The sequence below is a fragment of the Artibeus jamaicensis genome, unplaced genomic scaffold (genome assembly GCF_021234435.1).
Source record: "Artibeus jamaicensis isolate MK-2021 breed Jamaican fruit bat unplaced genomic scaffold, CSHL_Jam_final scaffold_474, whole genome shotgun sequence".
NCBI lineage: Eukaryota > Metazoa > Chordata > Mammalia > Chiroptera > Phyllostomidae > Artibeus > Artibeus jamaicensis.
In genome coordinates, this window is record NW_026522046.1 from 10,393,284 (window position 1) to 10,409,429 (window position 16,146).

Consider the following 16,146-nt stretch of genomic DNA (forward strand, 5'->3'; position numbering starts at 1 on the left):
AGAACTCAAATTCAGCTACAATCTAATTATTAGCAACACTGGTTTGCTTTTAAATATTCAGAAGATTGCAAAATATAATTATCACAGTTTTTTGCTTAAAATATATAGTACACTAAGGATTGTTTGGACACAAGTCAAAGTAAATTTTTTCTTTTTTTAATAAACAGCGTGATGTTACAGACTGCGAAGTTAAAGAAAAAGCAGACATTGACAGTTTCTGATGAGCACAAACAGTAAGTGCAGCCACAGGCCAGCCTTCTTGCTAGGAACAGCAAGACTGGGAAGAGGTCTGAAATTTAGTGACACTGGATGATTCTCTAGTCTCGGCACAGTAACACATGCATCTTGCTGTGTCAGATATCTTTTGGGCCCTCATTAAGTGAACATTTAGAAACATTTCTCTCCTAACTAATATAGTACACCACAGGACTTCAATTCATTGAATGACAAAATATAGAGAAATAGATTTGCTACAATAAATGGGGCTAAAATGGGTGGTGGGAGCTACTTTTTAAAACTTGCAAAGTCAACATTCGCCGTGTTAGCAGTAGTCTTTTGGTTGTGCCACAACCCCCAAGATGTTCAAGTGTTATGTTCCAAAAGGATATATTCTTTTAGATTTTATTCAACCCAATTAAGTAGAAGGACTGAATCACATTTAAACCACTGATTGCATTTGAAACTTAGGTTCTATAACCAGACATTTCTAGAAATCAGATGAAGGCCAACTTCTCCAACCACTCTTGGGAACATAAATGAAGTATGGTAAGGGGCTTTTCTTGTGAAATCAATGGATAACGATCACATTTAAAAATTTACACTGGAATTAATGAGTACAGTCTTATTAAAGATATTTTGAGAAAATACCAAAGTTGGTTTTCTTCCTCCTTGCTAACTTAGAAGAATTAACAAAAATAAGAATCATGTAAACATGTACATGGCTCTTAGCATAACCACAATATTATTGCAGTGGCAGATGAAAGATGATTTGATACATTCGTAGACTTCAATAGCTTACAAAATGCATCAATAAAACCCCTTTCCATATTGACCAACATGAGAAATGGAGTCTATGGCTGGTAGTGAGTCAGTTACCCAACTAGGCTAAATGTACAAGAAAAATTTCCTTATGGCTCATAACTGTCACTTTATGCTAGCTAGCATGGCTCTAATATTAACATATCTAAAATATTAATGCAGCTAAGCAAAAGGAATGGTGCTGCACTGATAAAAAGGAAGTGCAAAACTTGAATCAAGTGAAATACTTGAGTGAAATAAGCTTATTTAAAAACTAACATCCCAACTTGGGAAACTCCTAGTAAATTCTAAACTCTTCTGAATTTTAGAACCTTGATGTTTACACCTTTTATAAAAGATGCCTCTTGACTAGAGCTAGCAAGCAGTGTGTATACAAATAGAAATGTGTGCAAATACACACACATTAATTTTACTAATGATCAAGAAAAGAGAACACAACTAATTTTGAATACCGAATTTTAAGAACCTAGTACCATGAACCTCCTACCACTATTGCCTTTTTCAAATGGCTGGAGAAATAATCAAATTTTTAACCAGATTTTTTTCTTAATGTTTCCAAAGCCATTAAAAAGAAGGCATGCCAACTATGACTTTGTAAATCTAAAACACAGTGCTCTGAAAATTTCTGTAATATCAGAGCCTGAAGTACTGAATTCTGACTCATCTATTTTTTTCCTTATTAACCTTCTGAGGTAGAGTTACCAATCCAATTTTATCAGAACCATAGGCATCTTGAGCTAACCACTATATGCTTTTCAGAAAGTGAACATAACTTTTAATAGAAAAGAAAAAAGGCTTCCCAGGCCATGGCACGTAAGATACATTTACAATTTTTAATGTAATAATTAAAAAAATGGTTTGTGTTTATATTTAAAAAACAAACAGCCCAGCTGTATTATTCTGTCAACAAGAATTATTATCTGAGTATCCTGCCAGTGCTGAATTTTTTAGTTCAGCCTTCACAATCCCATCCCTGATGAACAGATAATTCATTACCGTATGGTGTGCACAATATACTCTCACAACTTTTGGCCTTCTCTAGTGCCCAGTCTGAGCAGGATATGAAGAATGTACTTCATTCAAACAACTCCTCCCTGTTTTGCTCCCTCCCTCCACATTCCCCTCTTCTCAATCACATCTGAAGTATGAAAGTTGTTTTTAAATAGTAGAAGCACCACAATCCATTAACACCACATATGGCCTTTAAACTGAAATGCTATAGTGATGTCTTGGATGTCAAAATCAATTTTTTAAGGTGTATTCTGAGTGTGTGGGCCCAGCCCAGGTCTGCAGTTGGTGCAGACACAGAAACAAAAGAAACATAACATTCTGAAAAAGTTAACCTGTTGGCTTGAAAATAACGCTAGAAATTAAATTTCTTCCAAGAGCTGGCAAGCATGGCTGTTGGTCAAGATATGAATTAAATGGATTTACAAAATCATTAAGAAACAAATCCAAGTTTATATGCTATGAAATTTCCATAGTGCCTTTAGAATAGATAGGCTGCTCATAATTTTTTTATAATGCCAAATCACGGAAGTTTTGATGGAAAAAAATACAGATGGACTGCATTTTATCTATGTGAAAATTACCAATCCATTTAAAATAAAATCTAAGAGGGTATATACATTCTAATCAAGTCATTGATTATTTTCCTGATTAATAAGAACTACACTTTACAGAAAATACTTTATCAGCAGCTGTTTTCATCAAAAACCAATAGTCATAGTTTCACAGTTGAAAAAGTTACACATTAAAATATTTTACAATTCATTGTATATTCACCAGGTTCCCATTTTCTAAAGGGCTTATAATATAAAGCAGAGTAGAAGGGAAAACCTCAAAGTTAATTACTTTGACACTAAGTTTTACACAGGACACAAAGAACCACAAAAAGCTTAGGTTCTATCATAAAATAGATACCAAGTTCCATTCTTGATTAAAAAATCCAATTAGAAACATCTTTAAAAAAATCCACAATATGATTAACAGGTTCAAATTAACAACAGTCTCAAAATCTTTAAAATAAACAATTTTGGATAACTGAGAATACAACAGAAAGTTAAAGCATGATTTTCAAACAGTTATTTCTTCCTAGATGTGTTTAGAATTAGGTTTTACTTTCTTTAAACCTCTTTTCCCCCCTCCAAAATAATCATTGAAGGAAATAGTGCTGAAGTGAACAAATGAAATTGTACAGCCGACAGTCAGTTACAGCACATTTGGTGACGGATGGCTGGCCGTAGGAACTGATCAGTCGGAACTGATCTCTGATTCTGAAGTACCTGGAAGTGACTACACAGTCACTATCTGAAACATATCCTAGTCACCCATGTGGCATTTAATTCAGTTTTTGGTTCTTTGCCTTCTGAGAACTACTTGTCCCTTTTTTTCTTATTTTTAATGCTGTTTGCTTAAACTCTGCTTAGATTTATTTAAAATTTACTTTGCTTTTAGCTAGACCACTTACTCTATATTCTTTATAAAATTTGTCTACACTTCTCAGGCAGACTTAATTTGGTTGTAATAACTCTTGAAAATAAATGTCAATGATTAAATAAAGTATGTGGCATGTGTTTTAATGGTGGAGAAGTCCTAGGGAAAGGGGATGATCTGAACTGATGTGAAAAATGCTAAAATTGTATCAATTTTATGCAAGGAAGCTCAAAGGTTTTTTGGCACTCGGGTATAACATGGTTCTCTGTTAAAACTTCAGTTTCCACCATTGAAGTTTCAGATTTGTACCATTTCACTGAATTTTCCTATAATCAATCCCTGATATAGAAGAGACTGGGATGTTAGTATGTATAACTGAATAGATCTAAAAGACAAAATGTTAATCATGAAGTTTTCATAAGTTATGAATCTTTTATATCTGCAAAAGAATCCATTAGTTTCTTGCTTAGAAGTGTTTAAATTCCTCTTAACCATTCCAAGACAGTGTAGAGAAATAAATTCCCCTAATCTTCAAATTTATTTTTCTTGTTGGCAATATTATATACATGCTTTAATGAAGTACCTAAATCTCTGGTAATTATGCCCTTTAAGGGATCTAAAATAGCCAAATATTAAGAATATTTGTATTAGAGTCCTTGTTCACTATTCAAGACTTTTACTACAGGTAACTGATTTAATAAATGAAGATTTTTTTAAGTGATGCTGTTTCACTAGAGTATACAATGTGCACTCTTTATAAAGTTGTGTTCCAATAATGTGCCTAATCTAGAAAATTGTCAGTAAATTATTGCACTTTTTCTGGTGTGGCACCTGGACATTTGCTAAAGCTACTTCCTAGGGCATTAATAATTCATTTCAAATACTGAGTGAAATACTGGATTCTGGAGGGATGACTAGCATTAGCCCCTACATTTTGGGTTAATGTTTTTCAAAGTGTTTAAGAATGTATCCTGTGCTCAAATGCAATTTAATAAAGTTGGAGAGTGAGCCCTGATCACTTGGAAATGGGACATGATCTTAAAATGATTTAAGGTCCTACTTTTATTGTTGAGATATTGGATAAATAGGCTAAGATGGTAAAAAGTTCATGGTTTTTATTTCCCCATATTATAAAGTATTATTCACGAGCATACCTCAGTAGAGGGTTTAAGCATCAGGAAGATACTCTAAATTTTATTAATTTTGGTAACTAATTTCATATGATTGAGGCATTCTGAACTATAAAAGAGGATAAGAGATTCATTTGAAAACACAGAAAAGGAAAAAGAATAAATTTTAATCTGTTTCTTTAAGTAGTTATTCACTAGTATTGGTATAAATGGGATAGTGCCTGGCCTTATCCACAGACCAAGAGAAGAGCTGATCATGCTGATATGAACAATAAAAAATTTGGGGTGCAAACAATGCATGACTATGGGACAGATCATGAAATAAAGAATATATATTAATGATAGTTTCTATAATATAAATAGCCTTTAATAAAAAAAATAATCTTTTTAATAACATTAATACTCACTTCTATTTTCTGGAAAACATGCATGAAAAATGTATTCAATTCATTTGCAAAAAGAGAAAAAAATCAACCTAAGGTGAATACTGTACAATTCTGGAACAAGAACTATTCCTGCTCATTCTTTCTCTATGATGACTATTTTACTTTATGGGTGCCCAGAACTTCCCTGGGAAATAAGAATCAGATTCTTGTAAATACTGTCCAGAAAAAAACCTCCAAAAAACCACCCTATAACAGGTCTCATTTGTGACTGCTTCCAAAACTTTGCAGATTAAGACCCCAAATCATCAAAAGGTTTGATTTATTAAAAAAGAAAAGTCTGGTGAAATCTCAAGAGTCCCTTCCACCCCAAGCATTTTTCTTCATTAAACAAGGAGTCAAAAAACCCACTTCAAACTATAAATTGAACAGCAATGAAAAATAAGAAATTTCATTATTTCCAATCTTAATGTAATTTAACATCAAACTCCAGTTACTTGGACCTAATGCAATACTAGAATTTGTGTGTCCACATTTCAAAACACAGAATATTTGCAAGTCAAAAAAAGAACATTCTTTTTCCTTCTCCATCATTTCTATATATTTTGGGTTTTTTGTTTTGTTTTTTTAAAAAAAGATACAAACAATCTTCAAAGTTTACCTTTTTGGACTTAAGGCATAACATTAAATTGCGCATTATTCTAAAGCTTAATTTTGAAATGAACTAGTTTAGTGCTATCAAACCCTGTTTGCGTTTGCATTATTTAAATTATATAGTATTTATTTCTGTTCTTGCTGTAAATTCTAATGCTGTTCATGGATTGTGCAATTCCTATGCAATCAGTCTTTGCCTGTTGACAGTTATTAACAGTGCAGAATAGAATCCAATATTGAGCTTTCAGTTTCTTAGTTGTCATTTCAGTTCAAAGCATGCTGCTTAATTGTGTGGAAGATCCAGTCCATTTTTGTTGTCCAGCCACCATGGTGTGCATCATTCATTTGTTTCATGAAATATTCCAAAGCCTCTTGCTCTGTTTTATCTAAAGCTAGGGTCTTTCGAATGTATGCAATATCATCAAAAGACTGTAGTTCTGGCATTCCAGAGCCAAGCATCATTGAGAAAAGATTTATGAAGAGATTGGCATGCTGCCGAATAGCTAGATAAGCCTTGTAACACATCTCCTGAAACCTACAAGTAATAAGAACAGTTTGGTCAGTACGAAGCAAATGGCGTTAATACTTTCAGGTCTTTGCTAAAATGTCACATCATTAGAGAGGCCTTCTTGAACGAACCTATAAAAAAACAGCATTCCTCTCCCCAATCCCTTTACCCTACACGGTAAAATAAACTCGATGAGTCCATAAGGACTTTCACTGCTTTACCACCAGCACCTACAGTAATGCCTGGCACATTAGGAGTTTAATAAGGATTTAGTAAGTGTATAAATTGATCCATTTAAGCACAGTCTAGGGTCAGGACTGAGTTATAGATACAGTAAATTTTATAAAAAGTTTTAAAAGTGCTTTTAACATTTAAGATAGACTACTGATATACCAGAAGGTGGTAAGAAAAATTATGAATAAGCAGGTAATTCACTGAATTCTTCAAATTGTATGACTAAAAAATGTCTTCAATGCTATATATTATTTGTCAATATAGAGAAGGTGGAGTCCAAATATTTAAGCAGCAGTATGTAAAAGGTTTTAATATATTATTATGAAGTTTAAGAATCACTTTCCTTTAATGGACTAACTAAATTAAAAATTTTAAAGATTTTCTTTACCACATCACACAATAAATAAAAAGATATTAAAATAGTTTATGCTACAATATAACATACATTACTTAAATTGATTGAAAATATCAACTGTTTCTGGTACAGCAGCAAGAATTCTTTATTTTGTGTTTTAATTTCCTGAGCTTACCTCTCAAATTCTCTTGTCTTTGTGCATTCTTGGGCTCCTTTACTGATCACTATTAAGAAATCCTGTGTCAAAACAAATGGCACACGTTCCCGTTTATAACCAAATTTTTTCTTCTTGTGATCCAAAAAGTGTCCAAAATCTATATGAAACAGCTTTCAAAAATAAGAAATTAAGTTATATTTTGATAAATGCAGAAGTACAATATGCTGAATTATTGAATTTAAGAACACCCAAACTTTTAAAAAGAGAAAGCTATTACTTGTCCATCATCTTTCACCATGATGTTACTATTGTGACGGTCTCCAATTCCCAAAATGAAGGTCGCGACACAATATCCAGCACACGAACGTGTGAACAGGTCAATGGCTGCATCGTATCTACAAAGAGGAAATAAACGCTTAATGACTACTGTGTCAATATAGAGTGACCCAGTCCAAACTGAAAAAAAGAGGGTCAAGTCCATATGAAAACAATGAAAATAATCACTGACTTCAGGGGGAAAAGGAATTGTTTCCAAAGATATGAGAAGTGTCGAGATTCCCAAGTTTTCAAATGTTTCTAAGGACATTTCTAGAATTCTCTGATCAAAGCACAAGTCTTATCATAGTGAAAAAATACTTTTATGCCACTAAAATGAAAGTTTCCTAATTACTGTAACAATAAATTAGAAGCAAAATTTTAATGTGCAATGTTAAATTTTTTAATAAAAATAAGCAATAAGAAACACCTTTTTTTGGATATGATAGGCAATTCTGATCATTTAAATATAAATAATCTCAAATACTCAAAGGTTGAACATATTTTTTCCTAAAGCAAGTGCAGTTGTTGTCCCTGGTCTAACTCAGAAATATACTCAACCATTAAAAGATACGTCTAAGAAAAACTTAAATTAAATAGGAACAAAAACCCCGTAAGCTCACATTTCTCCTTTGTTCTTGTCTTTGAGCCACTGATGGAGCGTGTGGCTGTTGAACTGCAGTGCGCCCTTCAGGCCCCCCTTGCACTGGATCTGCATGATGGTGTGAGAATTCCTCACCACTTCAATAAGTCCCACACAGTCACCAATCGACAGACAACCATATGGCAACATTCTGGAAAAGGATCAAGACACTTGCAATCAAATAATGGAAGTTTAAAATAGCAGATATTTTAATAGGTTATTTCAGGAATATTCTAGTATTTGCAAATTTGTCATGTCACTCAATCTAACTTTAATTTTCTTTTACTGTAGTATGACATTCCTAAAAAAATTCTCAAAATTATCTGTCATCATTTATTATAGCCTTCAACTGAGAAAGCATTTAATTATATATCCGAAAATCATTAAGAAAATTACTGTGGCAATTAAAATTTTATAAACATTTGGAACTGAAAAATATGAATGAATTTAAAGATATTTAATTGACGTCTAAATAATAATTGAAGGCAGCAGTTCAAATTTTTGGTCTCAGGTCTCCTTTATACTCTTAAAACTACTGGGCATATACTGATATTAGAAATTAAAATGGAGAAAATAAAAATTAAAATATTAATTCATTAAAAAATAATAAACTATGATAATATAAATAACATCTATTATAACACAAAAACTATATTTAAAAACATTGCTTTTCATTATTTCAAATTTCTTTAATGTCTGGCTTAACAGTACCAAGCTGAGTTCTCAGGTATGCTTCTGTAAGCAATCTCATACAGTATTTTATTTATTTATTTTATTTTAATTGTTCGAGCACAGCTTTCTGCCTTTCACTCCCATCCCAGCCCACCCCCAGCCCTCCCCACCTCCCTCCCATCATGCAACATTTTAATGGAAGGAAGCATATGAAGGAAATCTGGCCTCATACAGAATATACAGTATGAAAAAGGAGCATTATAATAGCCTTTTCAGATAATTGCAGATATTTTTCTATGATACTAGTGCAAAACTTGAAAGATAGTTTTTCAAGTTGCAATATGGAATCTGAAACCATGTCAATAAACTTTTTATACTCTGTTACATTAAAATCCATTTGTCTGTCTTGGCTGTGAATGGGACTTTTACCCATGCAGGGCTTTATATGGGTCCTTTGGGAGACATTATTATGTTATGGAGGTCTTTCCAATGTTGATACTTCTCATTACACCAACTAAGATCACAACTGTCAGTACAGGAGTAGGCAAAAATAGGTTTACAGTTGTGAGTACATGAAACAGAGTTTGTTCATGTATTAGTATTGTTAATTACTGTATTTTATATCCCAACAACTGTAAACCTACTTTTGCCACATCTATATTACCACTGATCTCATCAGAAAAATCTTTTAACTTGGGGGATGGTGTTAGGCTTCTACGGGGGGATACAAGGTTTTTAAAATTCTAATTTTTGCTGGAAAGCTTAAATTGGACAATTAACAACAAATACTGTCAGTTGTTGTTCTTAAAGAGAGAGGCTCATATTGTTCATTTTCAAGCAAATGTTTACCAAATACCCATGTCTGAATAACCACAGCTTGTCTACTAGTTATTCTTTAGGTAAAAATGGTATTCCATGAAAAAAGTAGCTAGTTCACCTCAAAATTCAAGTAACCCACAAATGCCTTCCTTGATACAGCCATACCTTGGTGGTATGTGGCAGAAGTACTTTATGGGCACTTCCCATTCGGTACACAGAATATTGAAAAGGACATGCACTAAAGGGTAGGGATAGGAAAGTTTAAAGAGAAAATGAAAAAAACTGATACCCAAATTGGCATGTAAGTACTAAAGTATGGTTTTTCTTGCTTGTTTTTCTCATAAGCTACTGTCCACTCTTTCGCCCTTTCTAAACAGAGTAATAGTCTACACTTATTTTCATTTTCTCATTTAATTCCTTGTAGCCTAACTTCACCTACCACTTTAATTACATAGCATTTTTTAAAGCTAACCATGAATCATCAAATTGAAGGGCATTTTCATAGTTCTCATGCTCTTAAATCCCCTGAAATACCTGGTACTGTAAGTTGTTTGTGAATCTCTTCTCTCTTTGGGATTCTGTGAAATCACTTACTTGGGTCCTCCTACCCTTTCTCCTATGTAATCTTTTCTTCTACGTGCCCTGGTAAATACAGGAATTTCTTAAGGTTGTACTCCTGCTCATTCTACCTTATTTTACATTTTATTACTGTTGAATATGCTCATAGTTTAACAGTAGTATGCTCATAGTTGAGTCAGGCTTGTTGGGGGGAAGATGGAAACCAAGCAGAGTTACCATAAATCTGAACTAAGTTTTGACAAGTATACATAAAAATGTTGTGATTATATTTAAAACTAAACTTTAAACAAAAATTTTTACTTAAATTTATTTCAGTTACAAGAAAAGTATTTAGAAAATATTATGACTTAAAAACTTCCCAACGATCCAGCTTACTTTCCAATAATCTTGCTTAACTTCAGATGCTTTTTTGTAGTCACTGATTTACAACTAAATGCTGTAATTACCAGAGTTACATAGTTAAATCCTTTCCTTTACTGTCTAGTTCTATATTATCTTTTGTATTCTACTCCCCGGGCACGGTAGTAGTAGTGGCATTTGGATGTGTTACAACACAGGAAATTGTACCATAAAAGGAAACTTGGTTTGTGTAACAATAATTGTTTTTGAAAAGAAGCAGGGATCAAGCAAAGAATTTGGAGTTAACAGTTAAAGTTGATAACTGAATTTTGTGATTTGGCAGGTTACATTAGCCATCCATTTTTCTTCTTTGCAATAAAAGGGTTCAACTACTTGTCACTGATATGCTTTTATATACTAGCTATTCTTAATCTGTAAGAAGCATACAAACAAACCTTAATCCACTCTGTGTTATACCTAGAGTTGATCCCGATCTCCTATACCCACTTACAGACAGGAATACTTTAGGAGGATGGCCTTTGCCTGAATGACTCTAGATTTACAACGTAAGAGAAGGACAAACCATTAGAAGCAAAAATCACCAGATGATGACCCCTGACAAAAGCCTTGGGAAATAATACTGATTAACTGTGGAAGGCTGGCCAGAAATCAACCGAATGATAAAAACTGTGAAATTAGTTGCTTTCATAAATTTTCTTGCAGAACTGATTGAAGATTTGAGAATGTAGAAAGTTTTAAAATTAGAAAATTTATATTATAAAAAGAAACTTTCTTCTGAACTCAAGTTGTGAGAGAAAACAGGGACCGTTTGTGTCTCCTGTGTCCTGTTCCTAAATAGTGACACTCTGGAGGCAGGTGCAGTCTTGACCAGCTTATAAGAGATAGCTCTTCTTCGCTAGCTGATCTCATTAGCTATTCTAAACCAGAGAGAGGACAGCAAAGGAAAGTAGCATAGTGGAATCAACTAGTGTTCATCACTACTCCATACATTTCTTTACAGATACCTGCCTCTACATGCCTTGTACTTAATACTTATTAATGGTTTACTTTTTCAGGATAGTGTTCAACATGCATGATGCCTTACTGGTTACATACCGAAGATCAAGACCTTGATTTTGCCAGATATTTTCCATAATGCGAATAATTTGAAGTGTTAGCATGTCTTGCCGTAAATCTGAAATTCAAATAATATGTATCACCACTTAATGCCGTAAGTGGAAATTTGGGCATTATGTCATCACATGATTTTCCAACGATAAATAAATATAGCTATATTTACTCTTCAAAACAATCTATAAGGAAGCAATATTTTGATTCTTCAATCCATTTCTAAAGTATCTACATAAACTCATCTATATAATGATGTAAAATAAGCTATTTAACAAACATTTTAAACTAAAATATTTGAAGTTCTTATTTTCTGAATCCTTAACTTTGAACATGTTCATATTAAAATATCAGGCTAACAGAATTCAGTGCTCAAATGTCATTTCCCAATGGAGACCCATCAGTTATCCTCCCACTGCTCCCCCTCAGCCTCTTTTCCAAGTAAATTAGGACCTTCTTTTATATGATTTCTTGGCAGACTACACTTTTTCTGCGTACCACACTTGTAATTTTATTTTTATAATTATTTGTTTTACATCTCTTTTCCCTGTTAGACTATAAGCTTTAAGAGGGCAGGAGCTCTGTTTCGTTTATGCTCACCTCCCCCACTGTCTAGCACATCAAATATTTATGGAATAAATGGATGCTCTCAGAGCTAAACAATTGTTACTCAGAAACTGATTTAGGCTTTCCAATTCTCTATCAGTACCTCTTTTCAATAATTATATATACATACTCTAAAGGTTAACGTCTGCTTAATATTATCTACTTTACCATATGCATATTCCGTAAATAGTCTTCATGGTTCATAAATACCCAGTATATAAAAAGATAGCTAAATTCATGCATCATAAGTTCATTAATATTCTTCCTTACCATCCCCATTTTTAAAGATGATCTCATTGTTCTGAAAGAGTAACTCTGACATGATGTCTGGGTTCTCCCAATTCAACCACAGTGGCCTTTTTGCAGAAGACATAATGCGACACTCTTCAAGCCTTTAAAATAGTTTAAAAATTTACTAGGCACCTTAGCTTTTTACTGTTTTACCCTCAAATTAACTTTAAAATACATACATAGTACAGCTTTCTGAAGTGCTATAAAAATGTAAAACTTTCTATTCAATTTTATTTATGAGCTCAATTCTAAGGGGTTATAAATAGAAAATAAAGTTAAGTAAAAAATTTCTTATATCATAGCTTACAGCAAATATAGTGATGCATCATTAGTTTCACAGATATTACATTCCATTTCTTATCCTATGATACCAGAAATTCTGGCCCAAGAGTGTTTTAAACTCTATTATTAAAGTAGTAAAACTCATTCTGAATAAATGCAGTTCTGAACTTAAGAAAATTTTACAACTCTTACTTTGCAGGGTAGGAGGATGGGAGAGGGAAGCATATACAGGGTGGGGCAAAGATAGGTTTACAGTTCATATGAAGAAGGATGTAATAGTTAATAAATGACACAAGAATAAACTCTTTCTCATACTCAAAACCATAATCCTAATTCTGCTCCACCCTGTGTAACTGAGCATTCTAATTACAATGGATATTTTAACTTTATTAAGATTTTTCTCTCAAGAGCGTACTTATTTAAATGTATCAATAGAAATTCCAATCAAGTACCTTACCTGAGATTTCCTAACTGATGAGCAGGATTTAGAGGAGACAGAAAGCCCTGTAGAGCATCCATGAAATCTGGTCGCCGCATTTGCTCAACTAAAAACTTCATCTGTACCTGATTAATTAGTATAATCATGGTTAGAGGCTGATTTCATAAAAAGTAAAACTAACTGCTAATTTCTCTTGTGCACTGGAACCTCAGTTTTTGAATCTCTATCTTGGGCTGGTAGCTTTCTAGTCGGAAGGGTTTTTATAACACAGAGCAGCACAGCTCAGGCAGAGAGGCAAAGAATGGCAGCACCAAGCACCTTCCCGAGAGAACTCTGCTTGATGACAGAGGCAATGTTTTGGCTCTAGGACAGGGCGCAGTCAACTACAGCAGGTCAGTGGCCAGGTTTTGTAAATCCAACTGCATTGAATATAGCCGTGCCCATTCATTTAGACATTGGCTGCTTTCACACTAGGACAGCAGAGTCAAGGAATTACAGGAGTCTGCATGGCCTGCAAATGTAAAGTATGTGCAATCTGGCCTTTTAAAACATCATACTTACTGTCTTCCTGTTGGGTAGAAAAGGTCAAATGAGGCTAAAAGGAACTGTTGGGAAAGGACTTGTAAAAATGTTTGTTACACTGAGTCTCATACCATACTCAGGTTCTAGTATATAGTTAGAAAGAAACATCCCTTTTAAATCAATCCAAACCAGAGCCCAGACTGCTGAGTTATCATGTAGTAAGTGCCATTTTATTTTGGAAAACTATCTACTGAATATTTAAAATGTGAGTGGGGATAAAAAGTTGAGGACCTAGGAATCCATAATAAGTTTATTTTCATGCAGGAATTTTAGTGACAAAGTTTTGGGGTTTTTTTTCCTTTCTTTTCCTTACTCTGTATAAGTGAATAAATAGAAAGTCCAGTCATCACTGACCGGGGCAGTTCCTGACCATGTAAAGATGTTTCTTTTTCTATCATCATAAACCCTAAGGCTCGTATGCTGCTAGTACGATTATGCTCGTGTCACACGCTAGTATGATTTCTATCATTATAAGCCCTATAAGGCTAGTTTGCTGCTTCCTACACTTTATCACTGATATGATAAGACACAAAACACACAAAGTAACTGCTTTTAGTCTTATGACTTCATTTTTTATCACTTGAGTTTCATAGAAGAAAAAAACTTTAGTCTGTGTATTTTTAAAATACATTTTTCTTTTTAAATTATAGTTGACATACAATATTACATTCATTCAGATATACAACCCAGTGACTAAACATTTATAAAACTTATGAAGTGATTACCCTGATAAATATCGTACCCATCTGACACCGTGCATAGTTATTGCAATATTACTGACTATATTCCCCATGCTGTACTTTACATCCCCATGACTATTCTGTAACGACCAACTATACATTAATCCTTTCATCTTTTTCAGTCATTCCCCCAGCCCCACTCCCATCTGACAACCATTAAAATGTTCTCTGTATCTATGAGCCCGTTTCTGTTCTGCTCATTCATTTTTTACATTATTATTTTGTTTTAGGTTCCACAAATCCTACGACTGTCTTTTTAGTTCCCTATCATAATTCCATTTAAACCAATAGTAATCCGAGTAATGAACTGCATATTCCTAATTAATCCACTGTGTCAGAGTCAATGTATTATATAAAAATTCCAGCTTAGAAAAAATACCTACATTTACAAATTTAACTAATATCTAGTTTCTTTTTCTTACCTCAGTTTACAATATAAACACAACATACTTCATTCTTTCAAAGCAGTCTAGTCCCATCTTGCTCATAATTCCAGCATCAGAAACAGTACAATTATTTTTTAATAACCTATATTTAAACTTATATACCACAACTTTAATAAAATTAACTCAGTCGCATTTAGATTAAAACAGTAACTTTCTTTTAAAGTTTTTTTCCAAGCAATGTTAGTGAAGATTTTGGAGAAATTAGTTCAGTACTGTTAATTTATATTCTCCATCCTTTGGGGACTCACTAATAAACTAACATATATCTTTTTCAGTTTCACTAGAAATGAGGTCTGATTTCGCTTCTTACTATAAAATATAGTGGATTATATAAAGAATAAAGAATACCAAAAAGTCATAAAAACTCTTCACAATTCACATTCCTCAGTAACACTAAGCTACTGCAGATGACCGAAGTGTGTGACATATTTAGTGAGTGACTAAGGGTCCATTTTAAATTTAGAAATGTAAAAACTAATTTTCATTCATTTTCAATGTCATTACAATATAATAAATAACACAGAATAGGAAAATTATTTTTAAAAGTTAGTGTTATATAAAAAAGGAAGAGAAAGAAGAGAGAACTAACTTTTGGGGGCACTTCCCATGTTCTTGTGATTGGGACAGGTGCTCTGCATATCTCATATAATTTAGTTCTCACAACAACCCTATGAAGAAAGTATTATTCCCATTTTACAGATGAGGAAGATGTATCTCAAAGATTAATGTCTCTAACATTACACAGCTGAGAACCAGTGAAATGGATCTAAATCCTAACATACCTGATTTTAACAACCAGGATTTGCATATACAGAGGTGAGCACAAGTAGGTTTAACAGTTGTTTGTTGCATACTCTCAACCGAAAGCCTACTTTTAGCCACTCCTGTATATTAGGCTCTCAACCCTGTTCCACTGCAAGAATCTCAAAAACAAACTGAAGAATCACATACCTTTTGTGTTTCATCCTTCTTCTCTTGCTTGAGAATGTCAGTTAAGTTGATGAGCTTTTCCATAGCCTCAACCTGCCTGTTCAGGTGCTTCAAATACATTCCACATGCACGACAATAGGATTCCAAAAGCAGGCCAAACCTCTGACTCACTGTTTTATTGTGCATCTCAGATCTAGGAGAACAGTGCAAGATTTTTTTTTTTTTAAAAAAAGGACTGTGTGTGTGCACGTGTATGGGCTTAAATGAGTATACGTATCTTAAGAAAGTAAAAAGCTCATTTTCTAATTCAATAAGTGTTATAATCATACTAACAATAAAATGATTTAAAACCTATCATTTAGAAGCAAAACAATCAACAACTTCAGGTAGTTCCTGTAAATGTTAATTTAATGAACTAGCTCTTTAAATAAACCTACTAG

General features: G+C 33.3%; 1 protein-coding gene across 3 annotated transcripts in view; it reads right to left on the minus strand.

The window, feature by feature from the left end:
• Positions 1 to 134: 134 nt before the first annotated feature.
• PIK3CA (phosphatidylinositol-4,5-bisphosphate 3-kinase catalytic subunit alpha) overlaps positions 135 to 16,146 on the minus strand; it is an 87,565-nt gene continuing 71,553 nt past the window's right edge. For all 3 annotated transcript variants that reach the window (XM_037136911.2, XM_037136912.2, XM_037136913.2), the window contains 8 exons: positions 15,728 to 15,899; positions 13,027 to 13,133; positions 12,267 to 12,388; positions 11,379 to 11,457; positions 7,834 to 8,004; positions 7,173 to 7,290; positions 6,914 to 7,065; positions 135 to 6,176 (listed from right to left, as the gene is read on the minus strand). In XM_037136911.2, the coding sequence (XP_036992806.1) occupies positions 5,906 to 6,176; positions 6,914 to 7,065; positions 7,173 to 7,290; positions 7,834 to 8,004; positions 11,379 to 11,457; positions 12,267 to 12,388; positions 13,027 to 13,133; positions 15,728 to 15,899 (1,192 nt within the window). In that variant the 3' untranslated portion in view covers positions 135 to 5,905. The remainder of the gene's footprint in view (positions 6,177 to 6,913; positions 7,066 to 7,172; positions 7,291 to 7,833; positions 8,005 to 11,378; positions 11,458 to 12,266; positions 12,389 to 13,026; positions 13,134 to 15,727; positions 15,900 to 16,146) is intronic.